This window comes from Vulpes lagopus, chromosome 1 (assembly GCF_018345385.1).
Source record: "Vulpes lagopus strain Blue_001 chromosome 1, ASM1834538v1, whole genome shotgun sequence".
NCBI classification, from domain to species: domain Eukaryota; kingdom Metazoa; phylum Chordata; class Mammalia; order Carnivora; family Canidae; genus Vulpes; species Vulpes lagopus.
This window is the reverse complement of record NC_054824.1, coordinates 90,906,295-90,919,877: the sequence shown is the minus strand read 5'-3', so window position 1 is coordinate 90,919,877 and position 13,583 is coordinate 90,906,295. Positions and strand designations below refer to the sequence as shown.

Here is a 13,583-nt window from a genome sequence, read left to right as displayed (position 1 = left end):
CTTTTCCAATTTTTATGTAGACATATCTATAATAAAAGTATAGTCCTGTTAAAAAAGGCCCTCTTCCAAGGCTGTGTGCATAATTATTTTTTCTAGTATTTAAAAGGTAAAGATGAAACTCTAAATTACACTATCAGGTTTTACTTTGCTGTGATGAAGGACTCTAATTGTATTTTTTTTACAATAATTATTCTTAAATCTTATATCCTACAACAAATTTATAACACAACTTTTTATTAGTATGGATCTCAAATGATTTCTTTAAAATTTTCTTTTAGAGGTTTTTAAAACTAATTATATGCTATTCTTTAAACAAGCTATTTATTTTATTTATTTTATTTTATTTTTTTTATTTATGATAGTCACAGAGAGAGAGAGAGAGGCAGAGACACAGGCAGAGGGAGAAGCAGGCTCCATGCACCAGGAGCCTGATGTGGGATTCGATCCCGGGTCTCCAGGATCGCGCCCTGGGCCAAAGGCAGGCGCCAAACCGCTGCGCCACCTAGGGATCCCCAAGCTATTTTTTTTAAAGTAAAAATTATACTCCTATCTTCAGAGAAAATCAGTTACATTTTATTTATTTGGAATTATACAATATAATATAGTTTGTAGTTTGCCATCTATATTTTATGTGTTTTAGTTTTTTGAACTCCTCATTGTAAACCATGATTTTAATGACTGCCTTATGATTTGTATTATGAGAATATATTTCCAGATTTTGTTTTGTTTTTGTGTGTGATTATAAATAACATTGTAGTCAACATCATTGGTGTTAATATTTAATACACTAAAACCAAATTCCATTGTAGAAAGCTTTAAAAAAAAAAAAAACAGAAGCTGCTAACCAGAGAACCGCTGTTGAACATATGCCAAATCTTTATTCATTCAATAGCCATTTTTCAGTATCTACTATATAGTAGGCACTGCCTTAGATGCGAAATCTGCTCTGCAGAGTTAACATCCTAGTGTATATTTAGTGATATGTCTGTCTCTGATGTACAGAAATGTGTGTGCTTTTACAAAGGGACTGTGCTACTTACATGTTACCTTGTAATCTGGGTTTTCTCCTATAACATTAAGAACTTCTTTCCATGCCATTGAAACCATCTATTACAATATCATCTTTAATGGCTGCAGAATGATTTGTGTGGATGTGGAGTTTATTTAACTGATCTCCTATAGTCAGATACTCTTTCGTTTTCTTTTGTTTGCATTTGAAATCTATAATATGCACATTTTGCTTGTCTTTGATATTATAACTAGTATGATCTCCACAAGACATGAAGGCACAGGCAGGGCTGTCTATCGTCCTCATTCTTGTACCATCTCTAAGTGGATTTCAGGGTGAGTTCCTTTATAATTACACCCATGTATTAGTTGTTTGTACCACTAGATAAGACGAGCACACAATGCAAGGTAGCAGTTTCCTCTGTAGCCATAGTATTGTGAACTTTTCTAAAAGATCACTTAATGAGAAACAGGAAAACAGACTGGAGGTCCTGCGTGAAGATTAAAAATGGTATTTTTTCCTGTCTACTCTAAGGCTTTTTCTAATCTGTTACCTGCTACCAGATATAAAATCACTAGAAAGGCAAGTTTGATTGATTGGTGATTGATTTTTTTTTTTTCCAAGTGTAAGGTTGGTACTTAACACTTAACAGAAGGCATTATCCACTTTGCTTGGTCCTGTGATGAGCCTTTTTAATTATCCAGGGGAATATAAGAGGTGTTTAGTAGAGCAATTAGGGAAATTGACAAAAGCCACTCCTCCCCCCCCACCCCCGGCCCCACTTTTCTGTGTCTTTCTCTCACTATAATACTCCATCCCTCTAGTTCTTTGTACAGAAATAAACTAAATCTCTCTGAGGGAGAGAAGTGGGACATAGCAGAGTGGAAAGAGGCTCAGAGAAGGAGGCGGAGGAAAAAGACTGTGACAAGGCCACATGAGCACTCAATTCTCCCATCTTGGGTGGTCTAGTTTCCTCCGTCATCTGTAAGATAAGATCCTTTGTACTCCTAATATTCTAAAATCCATAGATTGGGTACACAATATTTAAAATGTTTTGTGAATTGGCCAAAGAAACTGGAGGCTATCTTCAAGGATTATGAAATGGTTAAGTGTATTTTCTTTGCAAAAACCTTGATTGTGATGAGTCCATCTGCTTTTCAAAATTCTGAAGGGACAATACCTGGGTGGCTCAGCAGTTGAGCGTCTGCCTTTGGCTCAGGGCATGATCCCTGTCTGGGGATCGAGTCCCACATCGGGTTCTCTGTGGGGAGCCTGCTTCTCCCTCTGCCTATGTCTGCTTCTCTCTGTGTGTCTCAGGAATAAATAAAATCTTTAAAATTCTGAAGTTAATAGTAAAAAACTATATATAAATTATAAATATATATGTGTGTGTATATATATATATATTATATCTCAGGATTATTAGACTTCTAGATTTATATCCAGAATAATATTCCTTAACTATATTTCAGTTGACTTGTAGGATATCTTGAGAGATGTCCTAAAGGCAAAATAAATGAGTCACTCCACCTCCCCTTTTTGGACTCCTCATGTGTTCCCTTGCTTGAGGCTAATGTCTGCATATTCCTAGCAGATTCCTGAATCCAGTATTGTCTTCTACATATTCCAAATATTTCCTAATGAAACCAAGTCAAATTTGTTTTATTATTGTCGGCCTGCTGACTCTAGTTAGCTGGATAAACTAATTTGTTATTGTAGTAGATGTTAGAAGTGAATGTGCTCAGGGAATAAAAATCAACAGGGATCTGTTGTGTCCATAAAATACAGTTGCAGAAATTCTAACACAAGTTTTGTGGGTTGTTCCTAGTAATCAGACTACCAAGGGTTCTTGATAAGTGTGGTCTGTAAGTGACCAAGCTGCTGACCCAGGATAGTTCTGCTAGGTTATTCTGATAGAGCCCTTGATAAGCACCCATCACTAATTCTCTTCGTAACTGCTCTTGATTTTTTAGATACATTCCTTTTAGCTCCCCCCAATCTTGTTAGTACTGATGAAAAGCAAATAGTCCTTGGAAGACTTGGTAAAGATATAATTCTTCCTTGCTCATTTGAAAGTAAGCCTAAACTTGTAGGTAACCACACTATATCTTAAGTTTCTATAGAGCTTTTGTTTTGATTTTCCTTTAGTAAATGCCAACTTTTGCTCATAAAGCTTAGCTTTTCATTTCATGAATATTAAAATAATAAGTGTTCTGCACAGATAGCCTTAAAAGAAGCTAATGACAGTCCCTCATATGTCTTCCTCTCTCCCTCCTAGCTTTCGTCACACCTATGATGAAGTATGAAAAGAGGAACACAGCTTCTTGAGGTGTGGTATGTTAAGTGTTTATCCTCATCCACTTATCACATGGAAAGTGGACAATACACCCATCTCTGAAAGCAATATGGGAGAAATTGAATCTTTAAGTCTTTTTTATGTTGATAATATGATAAAAAAAATTACAGGATCAAATTTATCTTATGAATGTACCATTGGGGATCCCTGGGTGGCGCAGCGGTTTGGCGCCTGCCTTTGGCCCAGGGCGCGATCCTGGAGACCCAGGATCGAATCCCACGTCGGGCTCCCGGTGCATGGAGCCTGCTTCTCCCTCTGCCTGTGTCTCTGGCCCTGTCTCTCCTTCTATCTCTCAAGAATAAATAAATAAAATCTTTAAAAAAAAAAAAAAAGATTTGAATGTACCATTGAAAACTCATTGCTGGAATAAACATGGATGGGGGGGATAGACAATGAGAGGTAGGCTTCGTCAGGCTTTCTGTGTGCATGTGCTATGTCAGAGGTTGAGAGGAAATGAAGATTGACTTACAGGGAAATAATGGAACACAAAAGAAAGAAAATGCATCTGCATCAGTAAGAAGACCGAGATTGCAGTCCCATGTCTAATATTTACTGACTATGTTCCCTTAAGCACTCATTCTTATTTCTGAGCACAAGCTCCTCACTGGGAAGATGGAAGTAATTCCTACCTATTAGGTGTTTGAGTTGAAGGAAAACATGTGAAATGGGAAGTAGCAGATCTATTCATGAATATTATTCTCTATGATTCATCTTCTAAATAGGATTTCCTACCTGCATTGTATTTCAAAGGATGTGAGAAGAAAGCTTGCCTATTAGGTCACAATCTGTGATGGTTGCCATTCTTTCAACTAAACAAAAATTAGTTCTTATTATTGCTTCTGTTTATTCTCTTTACATAGTATTAGCCCATTAAGCTTTATCAACAACTCAATCATAGCATGAGCAGCTTTCAACACTGCTTCCTCACATTTATTTGAACTGAAGTTTTGATCAATCTCTGCATTTACATCCTACCATTTAAGATTAGGAGGAAAAATTAATTTGACATCTCTTACCTAATTTCAAGGAAAAATGTTTTATATTTTAGAAGCAAAGCAAAATGTTTTAGTAAACCCCCATCATATGGAGAAATTGGAGGTCAACTATCCTTTTTGGCCTCTTTTCCTGAGTTTCATATTCTCAAAGTGCTTGCCAAGAAGACCCTAAATTATGAGTAATTCACCACCTTTACATAATCTCAGCATCGAAGGCCTGGATGCCCAATGTTCACTTGTCTAGGCAGCAATAGAAACATGGGAAAGTGTTGGAAATGTTCATGTTAAATTGTAAATTTTTCTATGGAAAATTGTATTTTCTCATATTTATTCAGAACTGAGTATCCAGAAGTATCCATGGTTCCTTATGCTCAGTGCTATGTTGTCTTGTTGAGTATTATATGCCAAGTTTGTTGCTCTCAGACTATGAACCTAAGAATGTGGACACTTACTCATTTCTGGATCCACAGCATATAGTACAAACATTTAAAAATTAAACTAGGAAGTCAGCATAGAAAGGGAGCAATTAATTCTGTTCACTATGGTTGGCTATAAATGGGGTTGTTAGAGGATATATGCCTAAGGAGGCCGCAAAAGCGCAGAAGTTTAAAAGAATGGTAGGATTTTCAGTGAACCATAGGCATTCCAGTTTAAAAAAAACACACAACAGAACAGAGGAGTAAATATTGCCTGAATTTGTAGAAGTGTAAGTGGTAGAGGGTGAAGCTCAAGTTATAAGAGATAAGCCTGGAGATGGAGTCGAAAACTATATGGAAGGCCTGATGTCGGTTAAGGCACTTGATCAGAATTGCACAGGTGGTATGGAGCCAAAGAAAGATTTTTGAGGCATCAGAGAGGCTTGGACTTGCATCTTAGAGTGGCTTGCTTTGGCATCACTCTTTTGCAAGTGGAGTACGAAGTGAGTGAGTCTAGAGCTTAGGGAGAAGAATTCACAGTAATCCACAGAGGTCAGCTACCATAACTGCGGAACAAGAAGAACCAGATGGAGCTGGATCTGGAGGGGCCAGACGAGAAAATCCAACAGAGTTCCCCCTCTAATGGAGCTCAGCCCAGGGAGGCTCACCTGTACAGTTGGAAATATATTAGTAATGTGCAGGAAAATAGACTTTGTGCAGAAAGTGGTTAAGAGGTAGAGACCATACAAGTAACAGAGACTACTAGAGAGTAAGTAGAATGACAAGAAGCGGGGCAGGGGGTGGGGGGAGTGGGGGTCCTGGGGAATACCAGCATTTGAAAGGTCAATAAAAAAAGAACATTGAATTCAAAAGCCTAGTAACTGGTAGCAACATTCTTTTTTTTTTTTTTTTTAAATTTATTTATGATAGTCACAGAGAGAGAGAGAGAGAGAGAGAGAGAGAGAGAGAGAGAGAGAGAGAGGCAGAGACACAGGCAGAGGGAGAAGCAGGCTCCATGCACCGGGAGCCCGATGTGGGATTTGATCCCGGGTCTCCAGGATCGCGCCCTGGGCCAAAGGCAGGCGCCAAACCGCTGCGCCACCCAGGGATCCCTGGTAGCAACATTCTTGAGTGTTCACTGTCAGGCTGTAGGAGTTAGAAAGCAGGAGTGTCACCTCACTAGCTGGCCCAGGGTTAGGCCTCCTTGAAGGTCTAAACTTAATCATTGGGCAGTGTTGAAAGAAGCTGTGACACCACCATTTTAAGAAACACATTTCCAAAGATATTTCTCAAAGCATTTCTAAGTGTAGCTTAGAAAATTCATTCGAAAATTGTATTTTCATTGATGTTTCCTTTTCTACCCTGTTTTTAGATGACCTTCATAAAATGCAAAGTGAAAATGTTTCACTATCATGTGAACTTGCAAACAGTATTTTTTTTTTTTTTTGACTGAATCATGATTTCATAGCCAGTTGGTCTAAAGTAGAAAAAGAGACCTCCTCCATCCTGGCTTACTTTCAGAGCTCCTCATGAAATATAACTATGTATGAACCCTGCATCTCCTGGAATAAAGAGCAAATAAACCGGAGTGACTTTTCTTTGACTTTGAAGGATCTTAGTCTTTCAGACAATGGGGAATACTTAATGCAATATTTCTTCAAGCAAATATAGCTTACTCACCATCCAAACGCTGCATGTAGTAGGTAAGATACAAGTAGAGTTGGATAATTGGTTTTGGCTATAGCAATAGAGATTGTGAATATCAAACAGGGAAAATAGGTTGGCATTTAAAGAATAATTTTTATTAGTATTTCTGCAAATGTCATCTACAGGGATACTTTTGGTCAAGACAACAGACAGCCTCTTTCTTTCAGATACACAAAAGTCCTGCATTGGAAAAAAAAAATCACTCTCATAAGATTTCTTTTTCATGATTTCAGGGCATCAGAAACAAAGAGGGAACCTACATGATTTGGTGACTCTGTAGCCTAAGCATCTTGAATTCCTGCTTACTGCTGTGCCTAACATGTGCTTTTGGGCCTGGGGTTTGGGGAGTTGAGGCTTCAGGCACAGTGAGAAGTTAGAATTGGGGCTCTGGAAGATGCTGGAGAAGCATGGTCTATGAATTTCGTGGAAACAGTCACCAAAGGACATCGGAAGCACTAAGTGTACACCTGATTTAGCTCATTTTTTACCTCTAGTGATAGCTAACTGCCAAAACTCTTTAAAATATCTCTAGTCCATTCTCTATAGAGTCATGGCATGTGTACCCATGGAGTCAACTTTCTAGGTGGGCTGTTTGATCCTTTTACCCTTAAGCTATCAATTTAATATCATGGGACAAAGATATTTGAGTCAATGAAACATAGGTTTTAAAAACGTTTCTATCATTCTAGTTGTGAAAATTAGGAGAAATAACAGATTTGGAGGTTTAGTGATTCTATGTAGTAAGATTTGGAGATAACACCTTGTTGTCTTTAGATCAGGTGGTCTTCAAATAGCAGCTTCTAGACACTGAGGGATGATACTCCCTTTGTGTAGAGCTGTCATTATGAGAGTGCTGAAAACTGGGGTGCATTTGCAGCTTCTATTTTTCTCCCAAATGAGAATGTTAGTTTTATATAAAACATAGATAAGCTTACATTCCACTTTTCAAATGTTGCCTCATGTTGGATTTACTTTGGAGAGTAGAAAAAAACCCTGGAAGATATGCTCTAAAGACCACATATGACCCATCTTTCTAACCAGGGATTTAATTTTTAGTTTACACAAAACACAAAGCATCAAGACATTCCATCTCTGGCAAAAGCAGCTTTTTAGAACCTCCCATCCCCAAGTAAATCCTGGCCCGTTGAGACTGGAGGAGGGTCTGCCCACACTTCCCCTCAGGAAGGAGGCGTGTAGCAGGAGTTACCCAAGCAGGGCAGAAAAGAGAGCAAACACTAATATCCTAGACATTACTCTTTCAAAGAAATTTGGTTTTCTATTCTGAATCATAATTTTCTACTTGTTGTTTTGCCAGGAGATGCTGCAACATTTGAAAAGGAAGCCCAGCCTGGGGGCGGGGGAGTTAGGATTCCTAGAGTCTAGATCTACTTGATAAAGGTTGCATGGAACTGAATAATTCTTGCTAAATTTTGCTGTTGAATCACTTATGTGATGTTGGGCAAATCTCTTTGCGGTGGGGGGAAGTGGGGGTCATGAATAAATTAAGAAAATTCTATACCTTGCAGGATTTTCTTCAGGAGGAAAAGTATGCATATGAAAACACTTCAAAAGTCAACATTTTTACTTGAATTGCTCACTCTTTACGTGGGTATACAATTTCAGAATGGCACAAATATATGTAGAGATTAATGTTTCAGTGGTTACAGAACATTTCTTTATTAGTGAAGAGTATGTTCATAAAAATAGGCATCTGTCATACAGAGCTTTTCATTTAAAATGGCTATAAACACCTTTTCACCTCGAATTGGCCTGTGTGCTCTAATGCTTGCCTCCTACTCTATGCAGAATGTAGATCACAAGATTAGCAGGTTCTGGCTTGAGGACTCAAGGTCTCCCAAGTTTCTGCTTCCTGGGGTCCTACTTCCTTTAATACTAATTACTACAGTTCCTTGGTTCCTCCAGTGATTCTGAGGAGCATCAAGCACCATTTTCCTGGTGTTTGCCTGTCACTTCTTGCTCAAGATGACGACTTCTCTGTTTCACTGATTTCCTCTGCACTGATCCCTGTACATTTATGGCTCTGTCTTCTCCAAGCCAAGGGGTGCACTCAGCTCTCCCTTCATCCTCCAAGGAGAATGCTAGGCTGAGGTTAGTCTGTAGTAAAAATTATTCCTTTGTAACAGTGTTAACTCTCTTTACAATAGAAAACAATAGAAACTCACTATGCATAATAGACTCCTTGACTTTCAAGTTTGCAGCCTTTTTCTCCCCCACACCAGCCTTCTACAGACCGAGCCCCAAATTGGCTAAGATTCCAGCTTATGCAGGTTTCCCAGAGTAAAGACATTGAGACTGGGCTGTATTTATGCTCATTAATGCAGAAATAACTAGTTTTTAAAATAGTAAAAGTGTTCTTCGGTAATTTTTCTTCCAGCTTATAGACTTTTTGTTTCATTTAGAACAGAGTCAAAGTGGAACTGCCTGGATAATTGTTCTGTCATTGGTGACTTTGGTTTTGTTGGCAATTTGCATATTCTATATGTCAAAAAGATACCATTCCAGGAGAGGTAGGTATCTCATGGAGAATTGAGCTCTGTCCCTGGGTGTTCGGGTAGAGTGTATTAAGGATGACCTACAGCTAACCCTACATGGCTGTTGGGCATGTAAACAGGTCTGAATTTTCTGGAAAGCCATTTGTAAAATCTATCAGAACTCCTTTAAAATGATCCCACATTTCTAGCTAACTATATTTCTAACAAATTTATTCTGAGTTAAATGGTCAAAGTTGTATAAGCACATGTATTGCAGCAGACTGAAAAAATTTAAATCTGGCAATAAAATAATACACAGAATTATCAAAATTATTTTGCATTGAAAAACAGCTGGAAAGAAATAAGCTCAAACTAAAAATGGATGCCTTTGGAAAGCGTTTGTCCCCATGTCTAGACTTGCTTTAGTGCCTGCACTCTGTTTTTCTTTGAGCTTTGTCTATAGTGCTACTGTTCTGTCTTTTATGGGGCTTCTTTTTTAAATCCTTGTTACATTTTTAAAAATACTTTTTCTAGATTTTCTGCAACAAACTTGGATTACTTATAGTAATTATGGTAATTTAAATGATACATTAAGATGTCATGGTTACAGGACTTCTTGGCTTTATTGACAGAATTAGATCTAGGAAAAACTTAGATCTACTTATTTCTACATTTTATAGACCAGGAAACTGGAATACAAGAAATTAGGGGCATAAAACAGACTTATGTATACCACTTAGGGTGATCCAGCTAACTAGTGGCAGAGGTAGATCTAGATTCCAAGCAGCTCTCTCTTATTCCATGATTTGTCTGAGAAGACTGAGTGTCCTGGGAGGTTGAGATTGACCCTATGTCCCTTCCTCTGATTGATAATTGCCTTTTTGCTCCTGATGAGATTAGGGGATTTTGTCCTAACAGACAACTTTATTGAAGGTAAGATATTAAGTGTGACAGTAAGCAAGCATTTCACCAATTTTACACTGTGATTTTGTACTAATAGGTAGGCTAGCCTTACTTATTACTTGTTCCTCCTGTCCCTTAGCTGGCCAAAAGTAGAAAAAGATGGGCAATCATAGGCAAGGCTAGTTTGTGCCCTTTAGCAACCTCTGACCTCATATAAGGATACTTGTGACTAGATTCAGGTTCAAATTATAGGACACTACATATGGCTCCAGAATGACAGTTTAGTTTCTATACTGGAAGTGTGCAAAAGTCAAGTCCCAACAGAAAACGACTGACACACTCAAAACTGTACACAGGGGAGCACAGAGGATAGTTCTTCAGAGCTTGGAGCAGCCGATTTGTTAGTAAAATCTAAACTTAAAGGGACAAGGAGAGGGTGTACTTTTACAAAACCCAGAAGAAAAGAGTCCTATAAAATCAGATGCCTTGTAGGGAGAGTAACTTTTACTTGAAGGACACAGCCAGACCAAGGTGACCTTACAAGGAAGATGCTGGGAGAATAAATACGTGACTTTGACCCTTCCTCTCTCTGCTCTCCACCCTAGCTAGAAGCCAGAGGGAAGACCTAGCTTGTAGAAGGAAGCCCTCCAGGTCAGGGACAGCAGGCTGGATTGATTCTGGAGGAGATATCAGCAAAAACAATGTTAGGGAATTGGCTACTTAAAAAAAAAAAAAAAAAAAAAAAAAAAAAAAAAAGCTCTATAGTTCTGTAGTTAGGTAGGCTGAAATTATTTTTCAAGCTGTTAAACTAAAGGCCCCCAAACCTTGCCTACCACCATGTCCTTGGTTGTAGTTTCATATGACAATGGTATGCATTTTCTTCTTTAAATTCCTTTTTCAAGAATTGTTGTAAAATACCCTTAGTCTAGGATAAGTATAAATTATCCTAGATTTTAATGAGGCACAAAAATAAGGCCTTCCCTAGAAAATGGCATTGTAACAACCCCTTTGCCTTCACCATTGCTGGGCTTAACCATCACCTCCTTGGCTGTTATTTTTCCATTGTTAACAGGTAATAGGACTCAGGCCAACAATCCTAAAGAGCCAGGAATTCCTGGCCTGGTTGAACAGCCTTTATCCCTGGTTTGATGCACCCGAATCAGCCATAAGAATTTATTGCTGTTTGTAGCTGATGAGGTATTTCTACACTGAATGCATTTTTAAGGCTGTTTGTTGGAAGAAAGATATGAAAGGGGGAGTAACTAAGCTGAGTCTAATAGCATAATAGTGCTGAGGTAGGAATAAAAGGATTTGAGTGTTAGAAAAAAAATCTTTTTGCAAAGTTTCTCTCTTTTCCTATAGAAAGGTGCTCTATCCATACAGAGAGGGCCAACACTGCTGGTGCTGAAGAAAGCCAGGTAAAGCCTTTCCTTTATCAAACCATCTATAGCATAAGAATGCTACTGTATCAAAGTAATTGATTCACACATCCTCATGCAAGACTTTTATAGAAGGGAGAAAAGGGGTAAGAGATCATAGGATAACATAACGGGGTGGGGGATACAATTTGAGCTTTTTCCAATGTCTATTGATAGGTTCTACTTAAATAAGGGGCTGCCCTTCTCATTTCCTATCATTATTTGTAGAGAAGATCTCCAATGGTACTATGCATATGATGGTGCACCACTGTACTTATTCTTTCAATGGAAGCATGGGACTGTATAGAAGTAGAAAAAAAAAACACAAAATAGAGAAAAGCAGATTATAGTTTCTGCCCAGATTCAGATGGCTGGCCTTTCATAATTTTCCAACCATTTCTAAGCTCCTTGGGCACTAATAATTCACTTACAAGTTATAGTTTGATTGCAAATTCAATTTAAAATGGAGTTAAAATATTTTGTTGCACACCTTTTGTTATGATTTTAATTAATAGGAATATAAATAAAAGCAAAGAGTTGGGTAAACTTGTTTTTCCTATTGGTTAAACACTAGAAAGGAAATTTAGACTTCATAACTATAACTGTCTCATAGATCTCTGATTACAGATGCAAACAATAGCTCTAAATATCCCCCCTCCCAAAACAAAACACTGTTATTTAACACTTAAGATAAAAATGATTATTCCTACATGAACCATAGCCATTTCAAGTCTATTTTTCTTGGTTCTAGGCTATTTCAGCTCAGCCAGCTACTACAGGAAATTAAGACAGGGCTATGTCAACACATGATGAGCATCTTTAATATTTAGTGACCTCTCTTTCCCTTTCTTCACTGCACTTCCAGCCATGGCTTGTCATGTCCTAATAATTCTACCATTGGAAAGACTTGCAACCATTGTCTGTCCTGCCATCACATTTACTCTTCAAGTCCTAATCATCACTCACTGACTCCCTACCTGCATCAAGATGATGAATTTCTGGATGCCAATCAAACTTAGAAAAGAACTGTCTCATTCGGTGGCACTCCTCCCACCAGCATTCTAGGAGGCCACAGTGAGGTTCCCACCAAGATCTTGGAAGAAATGTATCCTTAAGTACTGATTCAAAAATCTAATCAGCTAATGGAAGGTGAGAGAACACAAAAGCAGAAATCACCTTAGTGAAAAGGTGAAAAACTGGGGCAATTGATATGCTAAGGTATTGTACTCCAGCTTTATATGAATAGTTAATAGCAGTGTAACAACCTAGATTTAATATAGTGAGTCTTAGGGACTCCAAAGTGTAAAATGTCAGTATCTCCAAGACTGCCTAGAGCAAAAGGCCCTATCAACTCAAAAACTGACATCTCTGGGGTTAGGTTGTACCTTCCAACACCAGGTTTGCACAGCCGAGTGACATTAGCTCTGGAGATGATTTGATTCATTTTTCTGGCTCAGTTGTCATATTGTTAATCAGCCTTATAATAAATTTAGATTTCCATATAAATTTTTACACAAAGAGAATGGATAGCCCAGCTGACTTGATGATCTCTTCCCTTTTAATCAATTTATAAGAAAGAAAAGGCTAACCACGATCTTAGGGACTTAGGCTTTGACCCTATAGTTTATAGAAGACCAACCTCAAACTGTGTGTTAATGCTACCTGGTCCGATTTTCTCTAAGTATTTGCTATAATGTTGACAGGTAATTAGCATAAACTGTAAAGTATTGATATCATTATTAAAAAAAAAACTTCAATTGTGAGGAGAAAATGCTCAGAACTGCTATATAATCTTCTTACGAAATGGAAAGACCAAAGTCAACAAATCAAAGATAGTCAATGCTGTTGAGCCTCTGAATTAATCTTAGAGCCATCTGTAGGAGTTAGGGTTGGGGTCAGAGAGGCAGAGTGCTAAGAATGACAGGGAATAAAGATTTATTATATAGCATCAACCTCATATAATTTTGGGCACTTATGAAGAAGTCTATGTCGGGCTGGACCTGAAGTAGCTGGGAGTCAGCCGTGCCAGTGTTCAGGATGGAGAGCTGGATATGGAGTGAGGATGAACTGAAACCTGTAAGAACAAACTAGGACTCATATTCCTAGGCAATGCTAGGGGTGACCTGCTAGAGAAGCTGGCATCCAGTACCATGGAACCAAGCACACCTAGGCAGGACTCGAAGCTGAAGGAGGGAGCCTTACTGCTAACTCACTTTCTTGGACTGGGGTAACATCTGTCAGCTATGACAGTGCCTGGGGCCATACTCTGGCCTTCACAGCATAAAGT

The 13,583-nt window shown here is 38.3% G+C and overlaps 1 protein-coding gene across 1 annotated transcript; it reads left to right on the top strand.

Moving 5' to 3' along the window:
* Positions 1-1,280: 1,280 nt before the first annotated feature.
* Positions 1,281-11,027, top strand: HHLA2 (HERV-H LTR-associating 2). Its single transcript, XM_041748575.1, is given in 7 exon segments — positions 1,281-1,344; positions 3,288-3,326; positions 3,329-3,516; positions 4,088-4,118; positions 6,149-6,420; positions 6,422-6,479; positions 10,951-11,027. Coding segments are annotated over 7 exon segments (729 nt in total).
* Positions 11,028-13,583: the final 2,556 nt, after the last annotated feature.